The sequence below is a fragment of the Saimiri boliviensis genome, chromosome 20 (assembly GCF_048565385.1).
Source record: "Saimiri boliviensis isolate mSaiBol1 chromosome 20, mSaiBol1.pri, whole genome shotgun sequence".
Lineage (NCBI taxonomy): Eukaryota > Metazoa > Chordata > Mammalia > Primates > Cebidae > Saimiri > Saimiri boliviensis.
In genome coordinates, this window is record NC_133468.1 from 41,683,404 (window position 1) to 41,706,087 (window position 22,684).

Genomic DNA, 22,684 nt, shown 5'->3' on the forward strand with positions numbered 1-22,684 from the left:
TGTATTGTGTCACCTATGAATGTGTTTTGTGTAATTTTATATTTGTAAAGGGTATGTGCCTGAGTCTAATGAGGGAGAATTTGTTGCTTTTTTTTTTTCCCCCCAGCTGGCTCTTTTCATTTTACTGCAGAGATATTGCCGGAGCACAACATAAAAGATTCATTTCAAAAAGTGATTCTGAGAAAATATAGAAGCTGTGACCTTAATAATTTACATTTAAAGGAAGACTACCAAAGTGTGGGTAATTGCAAGGGACAGAAAAGTAGTTATATTGGCCTTCATCAATGTTTGCCAACTACCCATAGGAAAACCTGTCAATATAATAAATGTGGCAAAGCTTTTGAGTTGTGCTCAATCTTCACTGAACGTAAGAAAATTTTTAGCAGAGAGAAATACTACAAATGTGAAGAATGTGGCAAAGCCTTTAAAAAATGTTCAAATCTTACTGAACATAAGAGAGTTCATACTGGAGAGAAACCCTACAAATGCGAGGAATGTGGCAAAACGTTTACCTGCTCCTCAACCCTTATTAAACACAAGAGAAATCATACTGGAGACAGACCCTACAAATGTGAAGATTGTGGCAAAGGCTTTAAGTGCTTCTCAGACCTTACTAATCATAAGAGAATTCATACTGGAGAGAAACCCTACAAATGTGAAGAATGTAACAAATCCTATAGGTGGTTCTCAGACCTTGCTAAACATAAGATTATTCATACTGGAGAGAAACCCTACAAATGTAATGAATGTGGAAAATCTTTTAAGTGGTTTGCGGCCCTGAGTAAACATAAGAGAATTCATACCGGAGAGAAACCCTACATCTGTGAAGAATGTGGCAAAGCCTTTACCCGCTCCTCAACGCTTATTAACCACAAGAGAATTCATATGGAAGAGAGACCTTACAAATGTGAAGAATGTGGCAAAACTTTTAAGTGCTTCTCAGACCTTACTAATCATAAGAGAATTCACACTGGAGAGAAACCCTACAAATGTGAAGAATGTGGCAAGGCATCGAGCTGGTTCTCACACCTCATTAGACATAAAAGAATTCATACTAGAGAGAAGCTCCACAAGTGTTAAAAACGTGGAAAAGCCTTTAACAAGTCATTATATTGTGTTCAACATCAGAGATTTAATAATGAATGCAGTATAAATGTAAAGTCTGTTGAAGAACGGTTAACATCTTGGAGGATCTCTTTAAGAACTTCATAATGTGAGTGCTTTTGTGTTGGGTGCGTATGTAGCCCTTTACTATTATGCAATGCCCTTGTCTTTTTTTTTTTCTTTTTCTAATTTATGTTGATTTAAAGTCTGTGTTTTCAGAAACTAGAATTGTGACCCCTCCTTTTTTTCTGTTTTCTATTTGCTTGGCAGATTTTTCTTTTTCCTTTTATTTTGAGCTTATTTAAGATGAGTGTCTCAATTACAGCATACCAGTAGATCTTGATTCTTTTATTTTTTTTATTTTTAAAAAAATTTTTTTTATATAAAGACGGGGTTTCACCATGTTGGTCAGGCTGGTCTTGAACTCCCAACCTCAGGTGATCCGCCCGCCTTGGCCTCCAAAGTGCTTGGATTACAGGTGTGAGCCACCACGCCCGGCCGATCTTGATTCTTTTTTTTTTTTTCTTCTTCTTTTTTGAGACGGAGTTTTGCTCTTGCTACCCAGGCTGGAGTGCAATGGCGCGATCTCGGCTCACCGCAACCTCCGCCTCCTGGGCTCAGGCAATTCTCCTGCCTCAGCCTCCTGAGTAGCTCGGATTACAGGCACGCGCCACCACGCCCAGCTAATTTTTGTACTTTTAGTAGAGACGGGGTTTCACCATGTTGACCAGGATGGTCTCGATCTCTTGACCTCGTGATCCACCCGCCTCGGCCTCCCAAAGTGCTGGGATTACAAGCTTGAGCCACCGGATCTTGCTTCTTTATTCAGCTTGCTACTTTGTTATTTAATTGGGGCATTTAGTCCATTTACATTTAAGGTTAGTATTCATGCGTGTGGATTTGATTCTGTCATCATGATTTTACCTGGCTATTTTACACATTTGTGTATGTGGTTGCCTTATACTGTCAGCGGTTTGTGTACTTTAGTGTGTTTTTGTGGTGACTGGTAATAGTCTTTTTCTCATTTAGTGCTTTCTTCAGAAGCTCTTGTAAAGCAGGTCTTGTGGTAACAGATTTCCTCAGCATTTGCTTATCTGAATAGAATCATATTTATTTTTTACTCGTGACGCTTACTTTGGCTGGATGTGAAATTCTGGGTTGGAAGTGATTTCAGCTGAATGGTTTGTTGTTGGATGGGCTTTTTTTTTTTTTTTTTTTTTTTTTTAAGACGTGACCTGGTCTCTCTAGCTGCCTTTAACATTTTTTTTTCTTTCATTTTGATCTTGGAGAGTCTCATGATTATGTGTCTTGAGGATGACCTTCTCGTGGGTTAGGGTTAGGGGTTCTCCACATTTCCTGCTTTTGAATGTTGGCTTCCTTATCTAGGTTGGGAAAGTTCTCATTGATGATATCCTGAAATACGTATTTCAAGTTGTTTTTATTCTCCCCATTGTTTTCAGGCACTATCTTTTTTTTTTTTTTTTTTTTGAGACGGAGTTTCGCTCTTGTTACCCAGGCTGGAGTGCAATGGCGCGATCTCGGCTCACCGCAACCTCCGCCTCCTGGGTTCAGGCAACTCTCCTGCCTCAGCCTCCTGAGTAGCTGGGATTACAGGCACGTGCCACCATGCCCAGCTAATTTTTCTTTTGTATTTTTAGTAGAAACGGGGTTTCACCATGTTGACCAGGACGGTCTCGATCTCTCAACCTCGTGATCCACCCGCCTCAGCCTCCCAAAGTGCTGGGATGACAGGCTTGAGCCACAGCGCCCGGCCTGGCACTCTCTTTAATCACAGATTTGGTTTCTTTATATCATCCCATATTTTTTAGAGGTTTTATTCATTCCTCTTTTTTTTTTCACTATTGTTGTCTGTCTTAGAAAGTAAGTTTTCAAGCTCTGAGACTCTGTCCTCTGCCTGGCCTATTCTGCTGTTAATACTTGTGATTACATTATAAAGTTTTTGTATTGTGTTTTTCAGCTCTGTCAGGTTGGTCACATTTTACTCCAGACTGGCTGTTTTTTTTTTTTTCTGTTCGTTTCTATCATTTTTTTCTCCCTTCCTTGCATTGGGTTGCAACTTTTGTGGCTCATTGAAGTTTGTTTCTATTCATATTCTGAATTCTAATTCTGTCATCTTAGGCCCTGCTGGAAACGTAATTTGGTCATTTGGATGAAAGAAATAATTCTGGCTTTTTGTGTTTTCAACATTTTTGGACTGATTTTGTCTTTGCAGAAATATCTTTGAGGTTGCTGACCTTTGGGGTTTGGGGTTTTTAAAATCCTATTTTATTGTCTTGGGTATTTGTGGTATAAGGTGAATTCAGCTGACAGGCTTTGTTCTTAGTTTTTTTTGTGTGTGTGGTGGTGGTGGTGGTGGTGTTTTGGGGGGACCAGTGCTCAGCTCACAACTCAGAGGTGGTATACTTTATTTTTGGGGGACATATATTGAGCCCCAACTGTGTTCTCTGGCTCCTTGAGATTTGGAGTCTGCCACTCTGTGGGACTAAGGTACCACAGCTGCAGCAGAGTGCTAGTGGATATGGGGTTTCTGCCTGTCTTTGGGCATTCACCTCAGTGGCAGACGCAAAGCAGCTGGGAGCGGTGTGGTGGGGTACCTGCTGGAGATTGTGTGCTGTTGAACTAAAGGTGCTGGGGGCAGGTTGCTGGCCAGCGAAGGTTTTTTTTTTGAGACAGAGTTTCGCTGTTGTTACTCAGGCTGGAGTGCAATGGCGCGATCTCGGCTCACCGCAATCTCCGCCTTCTGGGTTCAGGCAATTCTCCTGCCTCAGCCTCCTGAGTAGCTGGGATTACAGGCATGTGCCACCATGCCCAGCTAATTTTTTGTATTTTTAGTAGAGATGGGGTTTCACCATGTTGACCAGGATGGTTTCGATCTCTTGACCTCGTGATCCACCCACCTCGGCCTCCCAAAGTGCTGGGATTACAGTCGTGAGCCACTGCGCCTGGCCAGTGAAGGTTATGATACCTTCTCTGTGCCCCCCAAGAAGGAGTGATTGTTCAGTGTGTGGGAAGATACCCTGTTCTCCCCACAGTGTTAGCACAAAGGCAGGGCTGGGACTTTCTCTCTGCTCACCAAAGCTTCCAACTATAATGGCAGTTGCTTTGGATGGCAGGGGCATACTGTGTTCCCATTTGCTGGTGGAGCAAGCAAAGCCAAACCCTCCTTTGCAAACATGTGCCAGCAAAGTAATATGAGGAGGTGCCATGGTCTTGGAGAAAGCTGCAGTATGGGGAAGAAACACGTGGGCTGGTGCATTCATAGGGGCTGCCTTGCTGGAGCTCTTCATAGGTCAGGCGTGGCCCATCAGTGAAGATGCTGTGGTATGGGCTCCCAAGGTACCTGAGACTGCCCTGTAAGCATCTGTGGCCACACTGGGTCCCTGGAAGAGGCCAGCAGACCAAGGAGTGCTCAGTTGGACCAGCTTCTTCTGATTTGCAAAACCATCCTACAGAAATTAGGTCCAACAGTTCCCCTAGGGCTAAAGTCTCTTATGGGACAAAGTTGAACCTAGAGAAATGGCCATCACTGGTCACAGTTTATTACAAATGCTCTTGCACCAAACCCTGTGGGCAGCATATGAGCTGGTTGCTGCCCCACCTCTTTGCTTGTCGTCTGGGGGCCGCATCTTAGAGAGAAGTAGGTCAGCAATCAGTGCAGTCAGCCCAGGATTGAGGAACTGTGCTTTGGGCCAAGTTAGGGGTTCACTGTCTGGTAATGAGTAGTGGGTAATTTGTGGGATCCATGGAGGATGGACGAGCCTCCTCTCCTTGGGTAAAGTTGCTTGAGGTATGAATAAGGCACTTAGTGTTTTGGATTTTTTATTAGTCTGATGGTACCAAGGACAGTTCTGTAGAGGCAGTGGCAGAAGTATTTTCAGTTTTCCCTGGAGGCTCTGTCCACGGAGCCACTAAGTTGCTTCTGGCTCAGTAGCTCTGGCAATGATTGGCTACTGGCCTAGGCCTGGAGAACCTGCTCAGTGAGAATATGAGAACAGACACACATGTAAGTCTGGCCACTTTTCTGAAGGGCTGCTGCAGTATGCTGTTCTCCACTGCAGTTTCTAGTCACCTCAGATTTTCCAGTGCCTGAGGTCATCACCAGTGAATGCTGCAAAACAGCAACAATGGCAGCCTTCCCTTTTCTCTGGGAGCTCTATCCTGGAGAGGCATAGACCTGTTTCCAGTCCCAACACACCTGTAGGAGGTAGCTGGAAACCCCTGTTGAAAGGTCTTACCCAGTGAGGAGAACATAACTGGGGACCCACTTAAGAAAGCAGTCTAGCCACATCTTGAAAGGGCAACGCTGCTGTAAAGAGGTACCACTTCCACCTTCAGTTTATTTGGACGCTCTAAAGCCAGAAGGTTGGAACAGCTAAGTCAAACAAACAGCAGAAATGGCAGCGTGCTCTTCCCTCTAGGAACTATATCCCAAAGGGGTTTCAAAACTTTTATAAACGAAAGAGCACTGGTGGTGGGAGCTAGAGACCCTGGTTGGGAAGTACTTTCCAGTGAGGAGGAACAGGACTGGGGACTTGCTTTAACAGACAGCGTGGTCATGTCTTTTTAGAGCACCTGTACTGTGCTGGGAGATCCCTTTCTGCCCCCAGCTTGGGCTCTTTAAAGCCTGAAGGCTGGAATGGCTAAGTTGCCCAAGCAGCAAAGATGGGTGGCCCACTTCTTTTTTTGGTAGCTCCATTTCAGGGAGGTGCAGTGCTGCTACCAATGGTTGACCGGAATTGTAAGCCAGTAGTTCACTGTGGAAGTGAGTCCTGCAGACCGTCACTGCTCAGACCCCTGGATCCCACCTCTTTCCTATGGATATGTACAGGGGTGTAACCTGCTTTGCTGGAGTTGCAGCTACTTTTTCTGGGAAGCCAGAGTATCTAAGGCTCTTGAATCTCTGCACAGGCCTGAGCAGCATCTTTACTGAGACTCCATGAAGCTGTGTGTGTTAAACTGAAGGCCTTGGTGAAGTGGGTTCATGAGGGTTGCAAAGATCTGTGGGAGAGTTATGGGTTCCCAGGGTCACACATGCACTCACTGCTTCACTGGGTGGGGAGGTTCCACTGGCTCCATGTTCCTGGGTGGCCCATTTTTCTGCCTTGCTTTACTCCATTCTCCGTAAGTTAAGTTGTTTCTTTGATTAGTCCAAATGCAAGTACCTGTATGTTTTAGTTGAAGGTGCTGTATTTATGCATACCTTGCATTCCTCTCTATGAGAACTACATAGTCTAGCTGCTTCTAGTCAGCAATTTCGATCACTTTCTTGTAAAAGGAACCTACTTTTTTATATTAAAATAATTTAATACATTTTCAAAAGCAAATATTGATGTAATTTAACTCTTACATTTAATGCTGTGTCTTCATTTCTAGAATTTATGTGAAAGAATATGGTAAGTGGTTGCCGCATCAGAGTTAATGAGAGGTTCTTCTAGATTAAATGGACAAAGTTGTATACCTTTCCATGGAAGAGTAAGAAAACTGAAATCTAAGATACATGAAGAAATTGTAAGTGGAAAGGCCACTTAGTGGTTGGTTTACAACACGTAAGTGACAGGATGATAGGCGTGTGGTAAGTGATCAGGATAACATTCTGCATAGTAAGAGAAACAGTTTGAATTTTAGAAGGAAATTTGCTTTACCATTTGCAAATTAAGGTAACTAAAATACAGTGAAGTTCCAAATGCCTTTTTAATGCAATGTGTGAACTTAATTTTTCATAAACTAAAATTATTGTGTTAAGGCTATTTTACATTGAATGTGTATCTTGCCACTGATGTTAACTTATCCCAACTTACCCAAGATTGTAGATAACAGATGGTAACAATATACTATTGGGTGACAGTGGAGTAACCTCTCTCCCGATTCCTTTGTCAGTGGTCTTTAACTTAAAATGATTTGGAAGATATGGTTTCTACAACTTACATTTTTGTTTTTCTTGTAACTACAGGTGATTATGATGGTTGTAATGAAGATTATTTGAGTATAATGGAGCTGTGTGTTTCTGAATTCTGAACAGCTGTTTACAAAATTTTATCCTTTTTTGTTGAGCATATAACTTGTCTGCTAAACACACAGATTTTTAGTTTTGATTTACATGGATTTAAATAGATATATCACTGTAAAGTAAACTCTAGGTGTAACAGATTTATAGAGAAAGTAATCATATTGGTTTATAGTTGTGTGCCTACTTTGAGAAGAAAAGAAAAATATTAGAATAAAACATAATTTTACACATGTTGATAACTTACCAGCAAACCAGAAACTTCAGATATTTTGAAAGCAAATCTATTAAGTTCATTTAACTGAAATGTTATTGCTCCTGACTTAGAGTCATCTTGTGCAAATTCTTTTTTGTTGTTGTCTGTTTGCCTGTTTCTCACCATAGACATAATATATAATTTTATTTTTGTCTAATTTTATAAAACATTTTGTATAATCCCTCAGATTATGAAAGTGATAAAGTTTAATGATATTCAAAAAATAATTTTCACACTTGAATAATTTCAGTGCATGTTATTTCGCATGTTTTATATTTTGTTTCAATTAGAGAATGCTGTTTAATCCAATTTTCATTCAGTTATTGTTTACTTTATAAAATAGACATAATTGAGCCTATTAAATTTATTAGATCAATTTATTCAAGTAAACAGTTGAACGTTTAAAAAGTCATTAGTTCTTTTTGGCATATATATGAAGTAAACAAAGAAGTATTAGCTATGTAATAGAAGCTAATGATTAGAAATACTGTTTTTGAAATTAATCTGTGGTCTCAGGTGTAAAATTAATTCTGCATATGAAGAGAGCATAATTGTACCTGTGTTGCGTAGTTAACTCTCACAATTGAAACCAGATGAAGAGATGAACGTTCTAGCAAGAGTAAGTGAAAACCTTGTAAAATTTGCAGATCGTTTTTCTACAATTAAACATATAGTGAGAGAGGGTAGAGAGCAAGGCTGTGCAGTCAAACCTGGAATTGCTGACACATGTTGAGAGAGTGCATCACAGATATTTGATGTAAAATGCCTTGAACTCTTTTCATTTAGAGCAGGCGTCCCCAAACTTTTTACACAGGGGGCCAGTTCACTGTCCCTCAGACCGTTGGAGGGCCGCCACATACTGTGCTCCTCTCAGTGACCACCAGTGAAAGAGGTGCCCCTTCCTGAAGTGTGGCGGGGGGCCGGATAAATGGCCTCAGGGGGCCGCAGTTTGGGTACGCCTGATTTAGAGTAACAAAATATGGTTTTAGTCTTTCTGCTTTATATGCTGGCTTAGACAGAATTATCAAGCCATTTTCTAGATTTGTTTTTTAGATTGAATCTCTGTCACCCAGGCTAGAGTGCAGTGACACAACCTCTGCCTCCTAGGTTCAAGCAATTCTCCTGCCTCAGCAGACTTCAGGTGCCTGCCACCACACCTGGCTAATTTTTGTATTTTTAGTAGAGACAGGGTTGCAGTGTGTTGGCTGGGATGGTCTTGTTCTCTGGACCTCGTGATCCCACCACCCACCTTGGCCTCCCAAATTGCTAGGAATACAGACATAAGCCACTGCACCCAGCCTTGATTCTAGATCTTGACACAGCACATCTTCAACTTCTATACTGTCTCTGACGATAGAAAAGCTGGGTGATAAGGAAGAACAAAACTAATCATTTGTTATAACCCAACGAGATTTTATTTCTGCCTGTTGTCCTGGGCTCTCAGAAGTGTAGTTCTGGCAGACATTACTGGAAGGTAGAGGTGGGAAACAAGCCTAAATAAAAATTTGGTGTATGCAAGACTGGCTTCTTAGGAGCTGGCAGGATCAGCCTTCAATTCTGGGTAGATTTTGGACAATTGGGTGATATGTAAAGAGTGGTATATTGCATCAGGCCCTAAGAGTACCCAGCTTCTGCCAGTAGTAAAACCCAGTAAGATTTGTATTTTTTTGGACTATACATCAGGAGATTTAAAAAATATAAATGATAGGCTTGTTCTATATATTCTTAATGATTCCCAAGAACTCTTTGGCCTTATTCCTATACTGAAGCAGATTCTGAATGCCTTAAAATCTGTTCATTATCAAATACTGAAAGATAATAACAAGTAAATGAATGTTTTAGTTTTTATAGGTAATTCAGCCAGTATATTTATTTTCCTCCTAAATTTTTGGCAACTATAAAAGCATGTTCATAATGTCTCTTTCATAGATACTATGAACATCAGTTGTGTTGATCTCTAAGATATTTGAGAATCACATTACCCAACATGTCCAATACAATGTTTTTAAGTTGCCTATTTAAAAATTCTGTCAAATTTGAATTGCATACCTAGCTAAATTTTTTTTAAGATTGAGAATAAGATATAAAATAATTCATACAAGTAATATAAACTAAGCTTACTAAGAAATTTAATTACATTTTAAATAGATTGCTTTCATTTGTTAATATTTGTGTCACATATATATATTTTTAAGATTTTTGCCTCTAAAACAGGTAACAATTTGAAAAAAGAACAAAACAAAATTCAATGATTGGCATGAAACTAAATGGTTTGTATGATGCCCTAATTAAAATGATGTAAAGCATAAAAATCTTAATAATGGTATTTTCTGCACATTACTATTTCAGAGTTCCTTTTGCCCAAAAAAGTGTAAAAACAATTAACTGTGTTCTTGAGACTCTCTTACTGATTTTGCCACTTAGACTCCAGCACAGGCCCAGGGTTCCCTGGGAGAACATCTCATGGAAATGAAGCAGAAGACCGTGGTGCAGGGTGCAGAAAGAGTAGGCCCTTCTTGGAAGTCCAGGACGGGGCTATGGGCACCACCTAAGAAGTGGTCCTGGAGCTTCGGTGAGCTTTCCTGTCTGTAGAGGTCTCACGGAGTCTTGGGGGAGGCCAGCCTAGGTGCTCTGTCCTGTCCCTGGCCCTTGAGTCCTGCCTCACCTGCTATCTTTTTTCACAAAGAAAGCAGATGACAACCCCCTCCCCCAGTGCAGCCACACCAAAGGAAGGAGATCAAGAGAGTCAAGGCCCAAGCCCATCTTGGCACATTAAGTGACTTACGGATGAACTAGTCCGTAAGTTAGAGCAGAATGTACTGCTGTAATCTCCTGAGATCACATTCTAGGAGGAAACCTGAGTGGCCCCTGCCTGAGGCTTTGCACTGGAGGAAGGATGGACGGGACAGCGTGTGCCCCTGGCCAACCTGGAGAGACACGGGCTTGGGAAGAAGAGGCGAGGAGAGTGGCTTACAGCAGACATGCTGAGCTGTCGGATGGACACAGCGGGGTAGGAATGAAGAGTCCCTGAGGCATGAACCCTCTCAGGACCCGGAACTCAGTCCAGAGATCCCCAGCCTTTTGAAGCACAGGCTTGTACCTGGAGCTACAGGGTGGGAGCTGTGCAGTAGCCTGGTAAAAGTGGGGTGAGCAGTCACTGAAGGGCTTTCATGGCCCTTTTTTTTTTTTTTTTGGATAAGCAAATTGAGCCCCTAGAGCCACAAGCCAGGAAGGGCAAAGCACTGGCCTTAAGCATCACCTTTTTTTCTTCACTGGCTCCCATAAGCCTCAGACCTCCCTGGGCTTGCCTTGTAGAATAAGATCACTCTCTTGTGAGTGTAGGCACAGAAGCAACCAGTTTTGTGTGGTAACCCAACCCACAATGACTTCTGTGGGCCCACCTGAGTCTCCTCGCTCCACTGGCCTGTGAAACCCAACTGGAATTCCAGAATCCAGAATGCACATTTGGTTCTAGAACCAGAGTAGAGCACCCAAGCAGAGCTGAAGTGGGCCAGTTAATTCCGTGGCACAAGGTCCAAATTGCAGAACTGACACAACTGTTCAGCTGCAGCCAGGCAGTGTGTGCAATGTTCCAAGCAGGGCCCGTTCTCTTCCTGCCTCAAATTATTTCACCTGCAACTTGTCATTTGTGCCAGCTCTTTCTCTAACCCACACATCCTATGGTTTTTGAGATTCCTCTGAAGACTGCATGAGCCAAGCATTAAAGGTCACAGTGCTCTAGTCTGCTCAGGTGGTGCCAGGAAGAGAGCTCTCTCACCCTACCTTGTTACTTAAGAGTTATGTCTAGGCTGGGCACGGTGGCTCAAGCCTGTAATCCCAGCACTTTGGAAGGCGGAGGCGGGTGGATCACGAGGTCAAGAGATCGAGACCATCCCGGTCAACATGGTGAAACCCCGTCTCTACTAAAAAAACAAAAAAGTAGCTGGGCGTGGTTGTGCGTGCCTGTAATCCCAGCTACTCAGGAGGCTGAGGCAGGAGAATTGCCTGAACCCAGGAGGTGGAGGTTGCGGTGAGCCGAGATGGCGCCATTGCACTCCAGCCTGGGTAACAGGAGCGAAACTCCGTCTCAAAAAAAAAAAGTTATACTCAGACTTTTCTATGGTCTCCATGCCAAAAGATATGTTAAAGTGATAAGGAAAATAAGACAAGAGACCTGGCAGTTCTGCCTTTTAAAGAGCAGCCTCAGCCTGGTCACCTTGAACCACAATTTTAGGGTCTCTTTTGGCATGTCCCACCTTGGAAAATAGTGAAACTGGGGTTCCAGGATATCATGGTCCAGTGAAAATCTGGAGAACGGGCATCCCAGCAGTCTGTACACACCCAGTCACACCCGGAACGGGAACAGACCCTACCAGTTAAGCCGTCTCATTACCTAAGGCAACTGTTCCAGCAATGTGCACACATACCAGGCCCTTTAGATAAACTGTCAACCCAACAATTCAAGAAAAAAGCAAAACCTTTTAAAATCTGTCCCAGGAAGAACCTCCACTTCCAAGCTAAAAAAAATCTAGTAGTGGCCAACCTGGAGATTATCTGTGGGCAATATCTGAGATCCTGGTCTGTCCCATCCTATGGTATGGGAGACAGGCCGCATGGGATTTTTTGTTAAAGGAAGGCTGACAGGTGAAAGGTTCAGAAAACGTGCTAAATTAAATGCTGTACAAACTGCATGCTTTTTGCAAGTGGACGTGGTTATCCTGCTAACCCCACTGACACTGGACTTTCTCCCCTCCATAAGTCCCCCGTACAACTCCCTATCTCATTCACTGGTTCTTAGTCTGTTTTTGACATCTTTAACCTGGTACCATTTTCTTGGAAATTGAATTTGACACAACTTACCCCATAGTGAGGAAGGATTTCAGGTTCTGCTCAGTATGCTTCAAAACTCACCAAGGCATTAGTTATACAAAGATGCAGTTGTTCCCTTTACCACTCCATCCAGGCCTCTTCCTTAAATGTACAGTCAGTGAAATACTAAGAAAGATTACAAGAAATACATTGTTTTCTGAAGCAAAATGAATGCCAGAATAGGTGGTGACCACTTGGAAAGCAAAAGGTAGCATTCTTCTCCTGTGTGCAGCCCTCAACTTCTGTCATCACTGTCTGGCTTCAGTAATAGGTTTTGAGCCCCATCCTGCCTCTGGAGAAACCACGGGCCCTGGGAGGTAAACATCTTCACTTAATCCTGGTGCAACAAAGCTTTCTCTTGACAAATATGACCTCTGTGATCGTGAGTTTCTAAGCAAACTGGACAACGCACAACCAGAAAACCTATGAAAGGGAGATTAATAGGTCTGAGGAAAACAATTTCCCAATTTTTCCCCTTGGCAAGTTCAAACAACTGTGGTGGTAGACAAATGTGCAGAAGAGGACAGCATGCTATAGCTCCTCCTCATGTAAGTCTACCACCAAGAGATTTTAATCCAAGCTGTGAGAACTCCAAATTAAAATCAGAAGTTATTTCACTGTACATCTATTAATGATTGATGGCACAACATTTTGCCTGTCATACTGAGGTGTCTTCACTGAGGATTTTCTCACTGAACATTGATAAAGACTGGAAAAGGAAAATAGCAACTCCATCAAATAATTAAAGTGGAGAAATGTTCATCTCATCATTAGCATTTTTGCATGTATATCTACCCATAAAACCGACATTTTCACAATTGACTTATGTGTCAAGTTTAAAAATATACATACTTTTTGGCCTCACATGGTGGCTCACACCTGTAGTCCCAGCACTTTGGAAGGCTGAGACGGGCAGATCGCTTGAAGTCAGGAGTTCAAAACCAGGCTGAACATGGTGAAACCCTGTTTGTACTAAAAATGGGGGAAAAAAAGCTGCACGTGGTGGTGGGTACCTGTAATTTCAGCTACTTGGGAGGCTGAGGCAGGAGAATCACTTGAACCTAGGAGCCAGAGGTGGTGGTGAGCTGATATTGTGCCATCGCACTGCAGCCTAGGTGACACAGCAAGACACTGTAAAAAACGAGTATTTTTAACAACAAAAAGACACATATGGTCCAGACACACCCTGATGGAGCGAAGTGGTTGTGGAGTTTGCCCTGGGAAGGAGGAGTTGGTGTCCTGGATTATATGTGGGGAATCCATCGGGACCCAAAGAGGCAGTCAGGACCTTTGCCTGTCAACACTGAGGCTTGCAGGGGCCTTCTGAAAGCAGCAGACATGGCCCGTGACACTGAATGCCAGGTGGGTCTGTAACAACGAGGTATCTGCCCAGGGATCTTAGCAGCCCTACTGGGAGGCCCTGACAATACCCTGGATCGGAGACTCCGTGGGTTAGAGGGGCTGCCAGAGAGCCTCAACGAGCAAGAGTCTTGATCACTAAGCTCATCTCTTCTGTTTTACAAAACAAAATATAGAAAAATAAAAAAATAAAATTTAAAAATAAATTTAAAGTAATTGAAAAATAAGGATAAACTGAAAATAGAAAACTAAGGAAAAATGTAATATTGGTAAAAAATAAATGAAGGTAATACAGTAAAGTTAAGAGAAAATAATTTACAATAAAGTTAAAAATTTAAGAATAAGGAGAGGCTGGGCACGGTGGCTCAAGCCTGTCATCCCAGCACTGTGGGAGGCCGAGGCGGGTGGATCACAAGGTCAAGAGATCGAGACCATCCTGGTCAACATGGTGAAACCCCGTCTCTACTAAAAATACAAAAAATTAGCTGGGCATGGTGGTGCGTGCCTGTAATCCCAGCTACTCAGGAGGCTGAGGCAGGAGAATTGCCTGAACCCAGGAGGCGGAGGTTGCGGTGAGCCGAGATGGCGCCATTGCACTCCAGCCTGGGTAACAAGAGCGAAACTCCGTCTTAAAAAAAAAAAAAAAAAAAAAAAGAATAAGGAGAAAAAAGTGGAGAAAAAATACGAAGGGATATGAATGGAAAAAAATGTTACAAACTACAAATTGGAGAACATTTGACATGAGAATTTAATAAAAAATGAAATTAATTAGTGTAAATAACATGGCAAATATACAGAGAAATAAAAGGATAATCTGATGGTATTTGTAATTACATATGGCATGTTTTCTTTTTTTGTGGAGATGGGGTTTCACTATGTTGGCCAGGATGGTCTCAATTTCTAGACCTCGTGCTCTGCCCGCCTCAGCCTCTGGGTTTCTCAGATTCAGTATTCTTTTCTGGGACTTCGACCTACAGCTTGGAATTGGGGTTGGGACAAAAATGTGCCTCAGGGGATTACATGGACTTAACTATCATGAGCTGAAATGTTAAAGAAGCTGTGGAAGTGAGTCCTCTTTCCACAAGGGAGACAGAATGTCTGTGACCCACCTAGATAACTAGGGCTACAGTCACGCTTGCTAAGATCTGGGTGGCCACCTTATTGTCATCGCTTTGCAGAATTTGCAGGATAATTGTCCAGAACTAGAACATTAATCTAGATTTTTACATTACCCATCTCTTTTTATTTCTTCTGAGCTGCAGTTGAAGATTGCTAGTTGGTTCACAGGAATAAGCAGGGTTGGTCTAAAATGTAGGCAAAAACTCTAATGAGTTTGGAAATTAATGACAAATGTATAGTAAGTTTTGAGACATAATCTTTCCTATCCAGTCTTTTGTGTTAAAAAACAAATGATAGGACTGATTTGTTTGTGAAAGAAACTTTAGTCTTACATGGCCTGATTACTTGCATAAAGTACAGCAAGAATAATAATTTCTACATAGGTCTTTTTCATTGGCTTTGAATGAACTCTGTTCCACAAGAAATTTCAGGTGGGACTTTCTCAAGTCAAGTCCAGCCATGCATTTGTACCATCAAATACTTGTAAGTTGGGCCATTCTCTCCTCTTATGATCCCAAGATAAACTTGGAGTTCCTGCGGCTGTCAGAAAGTGTTATTCTTTACTTGCCACAGATCAGAAGCCCTGCACAACTGTGTAGATGAGGTATGAAGCCAGTTTTTCCAAGGGGCATTGATTGGCTCCTTAAAGGGAAGCATAACATTTCAGTCAGTGCCTTGGTAAAACAACCAGTTTCTCCAACTGTGTTCTGTTGCAAAAAAAAAAAAAAAAAAAAAAAAAAAAAAAAAAAAGACTATTACACAGATGCAAACAACTGTATTGCCGTAAGATAGGAATACGCATAACTGTTTTCAAATTCTGGAGAAGCCAGGCAGAGAGAGACAAACATGCTCCAAATTTTGTTCACAAGAGTACACCTTACTCAAAGGTAAATAGCTCAAAATAAGTTTCCTTGACTCGGGTAATTTCTGATTACAAGAATCAGTAATGTTACGAGCAAAAGTCAGAAAGTACTTCAGTTTTCTATTAGTCCAGTCGATTCGGTTAACTCTTGTTTTGTTTGATATTCATGAACATTTTAGATCTTCATGAGTCCTGTATGTTCTTCCTCTATTCCAATGTCACAAGCTCCAAAAGCCATTAGAAGCCTGAATTTGAGAGTACTTGTTAAAGTTCTATTACTGAATAAAAGCCATTATTTGAAAAAAATCAAAACAAGACAGCAACTGTCTGTGTATAGTATGTTCAGGGTAGTTACAGTCAGAAACATGATGGACAAAAATTTTTGGTTATTTCTGTGGTTTACAATAACTTAACAACCCTAATTGTGGTTGAAAGTATATACTTCAGACATTAGAATTTTAGAAATTCCTTATAATTTTGGAACATGTATTACTATTATTCACCAAAATATCTAAGGAATAGTGAACACCATTTTGGCAACTCCATGTAACTAAACGTGATAAAATTCTGTTTACCTTTTTTCTGGATACTTCAAGAGTCCTCTTTAGCATCCAAAAGCCAGAAATTAGGAAAGACAAGTTTGTAACTAAAGTTTGATTTTTGAGAAGAATGTTGCGAATTAGGGGTTTAAAACACTTGATATTATAAAGTTTCAGATTACCATAATATTTAACCAAAATGATTGTTCAGAAACGTAGAAAGCAAAAACCTTTTATAATTTACTAATTTTGCTAAAGAACAGATTTGTGCCTTACGAATACCTGTGCTTTTATTTCAGTGCTCAATTAAAAAAAAAAGATCCATATAATACCTTTTTGAATGTAATTAATGTTCACACACAGAATTTCTTTGGCAAGATTTATTTTTACAGTGCTTCCATAACTTAAACTTTCAGCTTTATCTTATCTAATTCAAAAAAATTGTTTGACCCTAGGCAAGAATGTATATTTCCATACCTTCTTATAATGTTTTATTAAAAACACATTTTACTCCTTACACACCACCTATGTAAATCTACTTCCAGTGGCTTCAATTACATGTTATAATGGTAACTTCTAGCAATTTTAACTTTAAAGTCAAACCAGGTAAGTCGTTTTAATTATGCGCTAGGTGCAGCCACGGGTTTGACTCCTTTCAGCATAATTGAGGATGTGGTTCATTCCATGTGTTCTCAGGCCTTACCAATTGTGAAGCAAAGTAGAATGTTCTCAAAAACAAACAAAAAGCAGTTTGTAACCTTAAAACATTTAGCAAACCTAGTATCTGACCTGCATAATTTAATCCATGGGCTGACATGTACTCATATATTGAAGACATTTGTGTTTTACCAGTTATCTTTAAAACTGTTTTTATTTCTCAAAGATTAAAGTCGTGAACTAAAACAGCTTTTATCTTCCCTTCGGAAAATATTTTATCCAAGTGCTTATCATTCTTTAAATTTTTTAGAGCTCATTTTTTGTAGACATCACACACAAAACGCATATAATTACACAGGCAGAAGAAAACCCAATAGCCATAAGATTTTTTTATTTGCCATTTCCTGATTGAATTACTGGCCTCATGCATACATTAGACAAGACAACATGAAACAAAAAACTCAGTTGGCTGAGAAAAAACTTTTCCCAGCAAAAGAAGATCCCAGAAGAGAAAAACATAATATAAAGGTCTTTTAAATATTCCTATATATTGGATATCCACTTCTGATTAAGTTGAGCATTCTTTAAGAAAATCCTTTTAAATTCTATATTACCTGACTCTAGCAGTACCAAGCAGCCAGTATTTTTGGCTTTCAAACTTTACCAAAGATAACTTACAGGTTCTCAGAGGAAAAAAACTTAAAAGTCAGTTTGTGAAGGGGAAGAGAATCAGCAAATGGCAACCATTACATGCTGACATGAAACCAGAAGGGACTCATTCCCTAAGCCAGGATTAGACCTACACCACCATTGTAAGATGGCAGAGGCCAAAACAAAACGTTGCCATGTGGTTACAGGTCATGCTCCTAAAAACTAAACAAGATGGAGGTCTGCAGCGAAATTTCCTTCCAATCATAGAGAATGACATACAAAGGATGCCAGACTGGCCGCAGCTCAAGACCAACCTCACAAATACACTTTCACAAGTAAAACTCTAAAATATATATATATATATATATATATATATATATATATATATATATATATACATACATATATATATGTATATATATATATATATATGCAGTGATTGTCGGGGTCCTAGCCCAGCAAAACATTTTCTAAGAAAAAAAATTATTTTGCTTAAAAGTAAACTGCTGACAGAATGAGAAAAAATTTTTTAAAACGCTTATGTGTAGGGCAGGGAAGAAAATATTCTTATGCAAATGGGTTTCTTCAACAGAGAGAAAAACTTAATTGTTGTTGGATGAGACTTGATCCCTTGGCTGGTGAAGGTGAAGGCACCATGAATGCCTGACATTTTCCAGCCCAGAGGAGATGGGGATGAGGAGCCACCATTCACCTCCATCCTATGTCCCTGAGGCTTTTGGGGTGGGGTACAGAGTTTCCTCTACCCTCGGGAGAGGTCCAAGAATGAAAAGGCTTACAAACAAAAGAGAAAATAATTTTTGGTTTACATTTTACCCTTCCTCAAGCTCCACATCTAGACACTGAAATGTTATAGAACTTTCCCCATTCAGCTAAAACCAGGATCTTGTCACATGACCAGGAATGAATAGGCTAATAGATATGCTGCATAGTGAAGAGCAAAGCTTATTGGGCAAAAAGGAAAAAAAAAAAAAAAAAGTAAAAGTGACAGTGACTCTTGTTAACAGGCCCCTACCTCACAGATTAATGAACACCAGGTCACCACATAGCCACGGAAGAGTCCAGGCTCAAAACGTGTAAATTTCCATGGCTCCACCTCCTTTTCCAAGTGCACAGGTGGGCATTATTCAGAAAGAAACAGAAAAGACGGAGCTGCTTCTGAAACCAGCAGTCCGTGTCCGGCCTTCAGGCTGTTTCGGACTGGAGGGCGGAGTTTTGCCCAGGACCCTGGACTCTCTCCGTCACTCAAAATGAGAAAAGAGCAGTTTCTTTAACAAATGGGCTGGAGAATACCGAATGTTCAAATGATAAAAAATAAAGTTAAATCTTACCACAAGCGTGAACTTAAAATGAAGTGAGACATACTTTTTATAGCTGTTGTAATTTTTTCTTGAATTTCTTTTTCAGATGGCTTATTCTTGGCATGTAAAAATGCTCCTAATTTTTGTATGTTAATTTGGTATTCTGCCACTTTATTGAATTTCTTTATTCTCAAGATTTTTAGTGTAGTATTTAAGCTTTGCTATCGAGACATTTATGTGATCTGCAAGCAGATAATTTGACTTTCTCCTTTTTTATTTGGATGTCTTTTATTTCTTTCTCTTGCATAAATGATCTGGCTGGGACTTCCAGTACTCTGTTGAATAAAAATGGTTAAAGGAGGCCGGGCGCGGTGGCTCAAGCCTGTAATCCCAGCACTTTGGGAGGCCGAGGCGGGCGGATCACGAGGTCGAGAGATCGAGACCATCCTGGTCAACATGGTGAAACCCTGTCTCTATTAAAAATACAAAAAATCAGCTGGGCATGGTGGCTCGTTCCTGTAATCCCAGCTACTCAGGAGGCTGAGGTAGGAGAATTGCCTGAACCCAGGAGGCGGAGGTTGCGGTGAGCCGAGATCGCGCCATTGCACTTCAGCCTGGGTAACAAGAGTGAAACTCCGTCTCAAAAAAAAAAAAAAAAAAAAAAAAGTGGTTAAAGGAGAGACATCATTGTCTTGTTTCAGATCTTAAATAAAAAGCTTTCTTTTTTTGTTGTTCAGTGTGATATCAGCTATTGATTTGTCATATTTTGCCTTAACTGTGTTGGGGTACATATCATCTATACCTGATGGTACTCTTCCCAGGTTTATGTTTCAAGGATTTATGTTTATGTTTCATTATGGCATATCAGTTGTTTTAAGCACAAAGGCATGTTAAAATTTTGCAAATACTTTTTCTGCATCTAAAATAAAAAATAAATGTATCTAGCAGTAAACTTAATTAAAAAGATAAATACTCTCTACACTGTAAATTATAAAACATTGATTAAAATACTAAAAAATAGAAAATATTTGAGATATTTTTTGTTCTTGAGTTATAAAAAAAATTGGTAAAATGGCTGTGCTACTCAAGGCAATCTACAGAGTCAATGTAAAGTCTACAAAAACACTTTTTTCACAGAAATAGAAAAAACAGTCCTAAAATTTACAGGGAACCAAAAAATCACCCCAAATAGCCAAAATAAACCTGTAAAAAAAGAACAAAGCTGAAAGCATCAAACTACCTGACTTCAAAATATACCACAAAGCTATAACAAGCAAAACTGCATGATACTGACATAGAAAACAGACACATAGACCGAAGTATCCAATGATCCCAGTAATAAATTCGTAAACTTATAGCCAAGTAACTTTTAAGTTGTTTAGAACACACATTTTTTTTTTTTTAAAGACAATCTTTTAAAACAATGGTGCTAGGAAAATTGATTATTTGAATGCAGAGGAATACAGCTAGGTGCCTACTGGTTACCATATTAAAACAACTTAATAATAAATAGATTTAAATGTAAAACTCAAACTTATAAAACGATTTCAATGAAACAGAGAAATTCTTTATCAAATAGGACAGGAAAATAAATACTAAATAAGACCTTAAAAGCACAGGCAACAAAAGCAAAAGCAGACAAGTGAATCTACCAGAATCTAAGAAAAAAATTACATGGCAAAAATAATTAACAGAGTGAAGAGACAACTTACAGTGTGGGAAAATACATTTGCAAAATATACATATGACAAGGGATAAACAGAATGTATAACAAACTTAATAAGAATTTAGTAATAGGCAAGAGACTTTAAGTGACATTTATCCAAAAAAGACATACAAGTGGCCAAGTACATGCAAAGATGCTCAACATTATTAGAAAAATGCAAATCAACAATAAAACACCAAACCACTCCAGTTAAAATGACTCTAATCAGAAATGATATGACTCCCTTTCTAGCCGTTTCAACAGGAGGGATTTTGACATATCTCTGGGCATATCATTTAGGTGATACGACTCTCCTCTTCTGCCTGGACACTGCCCACAGGGCACATTGTGCCATACATGTGGGCAAAGCCTTCAAGTTATGCAACTTCTCTGCCAGAAACTTGCCTACAAGGAGAATATTAGAATATTTCTGCCTCAGCATTTGGGTTATATAGCTGTCATGCCTGTTTTATTACCACAGTAAAATTTGAGATATATCTAGGCACAGCTTGCAGCCATGATAATGACTCTCATATGTGGACCCCACAACTAACACTAACTTTGCCTCTTGTAACTTGCTTTGGAAACGCAAGTGATGTGTTAGATCTCTTTCTGGTTAAAAGGTTAAAGAAGATTATAAGAGCCTCAGATATTTTATAAAGGCCTTGTCTTGTACAGAGAGTTTCATAACAGAACTTAACAGAAAGGTGAAATTGTGAGTCTCGTATGCATACGCAGCTGACAGTAAAGACTCACCATCTCACATATATAAAAACAACTGTCACACATAAAAACAGGACAGGTGTGGTATTGTAAATCTCATTTCTGGAATATTCTGTCAGTGTGATGGTGATACAAATCTTTGCTGAGCGTGTGTGTGATTTGCCGCTCCAGATTAGTTCTAGCTCACATATGGAACTGTAATCTTGACCTGGGCCAACCTCTACATCATGTGACCCTCTTGCCTTGGCCTTTTTTTCAGGAAGAATTGTGACATTTCTGGATCAAACACGCAGGTGATATTGCATTCTTGCCTGGGCCATGCCCACAGACATCATTGTGACATATCACTATGTCCACCACTTAGGTGATGTAACTCTCCTCTCTGGAATGGGCCCTGAACACAGGGGCTGGTGGTGACATATGGCTAAGCCAGGCACAAAGGTGATGGTAATCTTTTGCCAGGACTGTGTTTCAAGGAGGGAATTGTGACATGTCTCTAGGCCTACAACCTAGGTGATGTGACTCAATGCTTGGGCTTCACCCACACAGAGCACTGTGACATAAAGTTAAACCTGCACCAAGCTGATGTAATTCTTTCACCTTGGTTCTGTCATAAGGGAGCCTTGCAACATATCTCAGGACCTAGCATCGAGGTGATGTGGCTCTTCTGCCTGGTTTCTGCCCATGTGTTATATTGTGACATAAAACATATACCTAAAGAAACATCTAGATGATAAAACCCTCCTTTTCTACCTCAGTCCAGCTGAGTGGGGACATTGGGACATATCTCTGAGACCATGACCTAAGTGATATGACTCTCTTCCCCTGCCTGGGCCTTTAAAATGGTGGGATTTTGACATACTACTGAGCTCAGCGTTTAGGTCATGTGACTCTACTTTTTTTCTTTCTTTCTTTTTTTTTTTTTTTTGAGACGGAGTTTCGCTCTTGTTACCCAGGCTGGAGTGCAGTGGCGCAATCTCGGCTCACCGCAACCTCCGCCTCCTGGGTTCAGGCAATTCTCCTGCCTCAGCCTCCTGAGTAGCTGGAATTACAGGCAAGCACCACCATGCCCAGCTAATTTTTTGTATTTTTAGTAGAGACGGGGTTTCACCATGTTGACCAGGATGGTCTCGATCTCTGGACCTCGTGATCCACCCGCCTCGGCCTTCCAAAGTGCTGGGATTACAGGCTTGAGCCACTGCGTCCGCCTGAACTCTACTTTTTTTCTGAACCACGCCTATAAAACTTCTTTTGATCTCTTGGAGCCAGATAATGCTAATCTGCCTGAGTCCTGAATAAAGAGGAAATTATTGCATACTCGTGGGCCCAGCACCCTGATGATGCTACTGTCCTGCCTGTGCCATAACCACAGAGAATATTTTGACATATTTTTGGCCCATTCTGTGAGTGTTTTGACTCTCATCGCTTGTCTAAGTTTTTTCTTCTGTGGAATTTTGTCATATTGCGGGGTCCAGCATCCAGTTAATGTGACCCTC

General features: G+C 40.6%; 1 protein-coding gene across 1 annotated transcript in view; it reads left to right on the plus strand.

The window, feature by feature from the left end:
• The window catches only part of ZNF736 (zinc finger protein 736), a 39,808-nt gene extending 25,477 nt beyond the window's left edge, over positions 1 to 14,331 (plus strand). The window contains exon 4 of the mRNA XM_010332928.3: positions 107 to 14,331. Within this exon, the coding sequence (XP_010331230.1) occupies positions 107 to 1,080 (974 nt within the window). The 3' untranslated portion in view covers positions 1,081 to 14,331. The remainder of the gene's footprint in view (positions 1 to 106) is intronic.
• The last annotated feature ends 8,353 nt before the right edge of the window (positions 14,332 to 22,684 follow it).